At 45.7% G+C, this 1,076-nt stretch overlaps 1 protein-coding gene across 1 annotated transcript; it reads right to left on the bottom strand.

Annotated features, from left to right (window-relative positions):
• Nucleotides 1–157: 157 nt before the first annotated feature.
• SERLADRAFT_444212 (uncharacterized protein) lies at nt 158–452 on the bottom strand (the record flags this gene model as incomplete). The annotated part of the gene is made up of 2 exons (XM_007324838.1): nt 158–242; nt 307–452. The coding sequence occupies 2 exons, from the start codon at nt 450–452 to the stop codon at nt 158–160; spliced, it is 231 nt and encodes a 76-aa protein (XP_007324900.1).
• Nucleotides 453–1,076: the final 624 nt, after the last annotated feature.

A 1,076-nucleotide genomic window follows, 5' to 3' on the forward strand; every position in this document is an offset into this window, starting at 1 on the left:
GTCTACGCAAAGCTGCCGCTCCCATGACTCAGGTCCCATAGGCCCGATGACGCCCTCTGGAATATGCCAAAAATGTCGTTTGGATAAGGCATGTGTGGTCGAAAAAGAGTCGAGTAGATGTTATGGAGAATAAGAGAAAAACGACCTGAACCCATCTTTAATCTGTAGCTGGTGAGGGCTGTAAGGGCTGAGGGTGTTTCAAGTTCCAGAGGGTCTGACCGTCTTCAATGGCGCTGGCAATGCTATGATATGACAGTCTATCAAATCAAACTTCTAACAAGCTCGTGTACTACACATGTCTCGTACATAAGCGCCCATAAGCACCCATAAACGTCCAGTAAATTGCCGTGAGAATGTTCACGATGTCTACATATGGGCAACTTGAACATCCTGTTCGGACTCGGTGCAAGTAATCCAGTACACCCTACACCAATCATTCTCCTGGGGTCCATGCTTGAATGACAGTCTGAATACTCGCTTTCAATGGCCAGTGCACTTCAAACCCAGAAGATAAATTATCAACCGAGTAGTGCTTGGGTCGTGCTACCAAAAAAATAACCTTGAACTTTTCACCGGTCACCTGTAAATCAATGGAGCGGCACACAGCTTTTGAACAAGTGGCCTGGTATACATATCAGAGCAAATCCCTCGTATAACGTCACCATCATCAGACATCTCAATCAACTCGATGGACTGAAATAGTCGAGCATTCATTACATCAACTTATAGTCATAGAACACTGATTCGTTTACAGAGGCCCTCAGTGAACAAATAGCATAGCATCGTAGCCAGTCAGGGGTCTGCGGGAAGGTATGACTCGGACGTGTCAAATCACGGTTAATGTAGGGAATATTTTGCCCTTCACCCTCACATCGCATGAGTCACAATCGTAAGTATCTCTCCTTCCAAATCAGGGGAAGATTCTCATTATCATGATGGACACTATCACTGATGACGGTTCGTGGTCATCTCCTTAGGGCCCAAGCAACGTGTATTTCACTTCGGTTACTCCCCTACCGTTAATTGCGCATGGAAATATCTGATTCCAGTGTCAGCGATATCAGCTGTCAATGGAG

This window comes from Serpula lacrymans, assembly GCF_000218685.1.
Source record: "Serpula lacrymans var. lacrymans S7.9 unplaced genomic scaffold SERLAscaffold_46, whole genome shotgun sequence".
NCBI classification, from domain to species: domain Eukaryota; kingdom Fungi; phylum Basidiomycota; class Agaricomycetes; order Boletales; family Serpulaceae; genus Serpula; species Serpula lacrymans.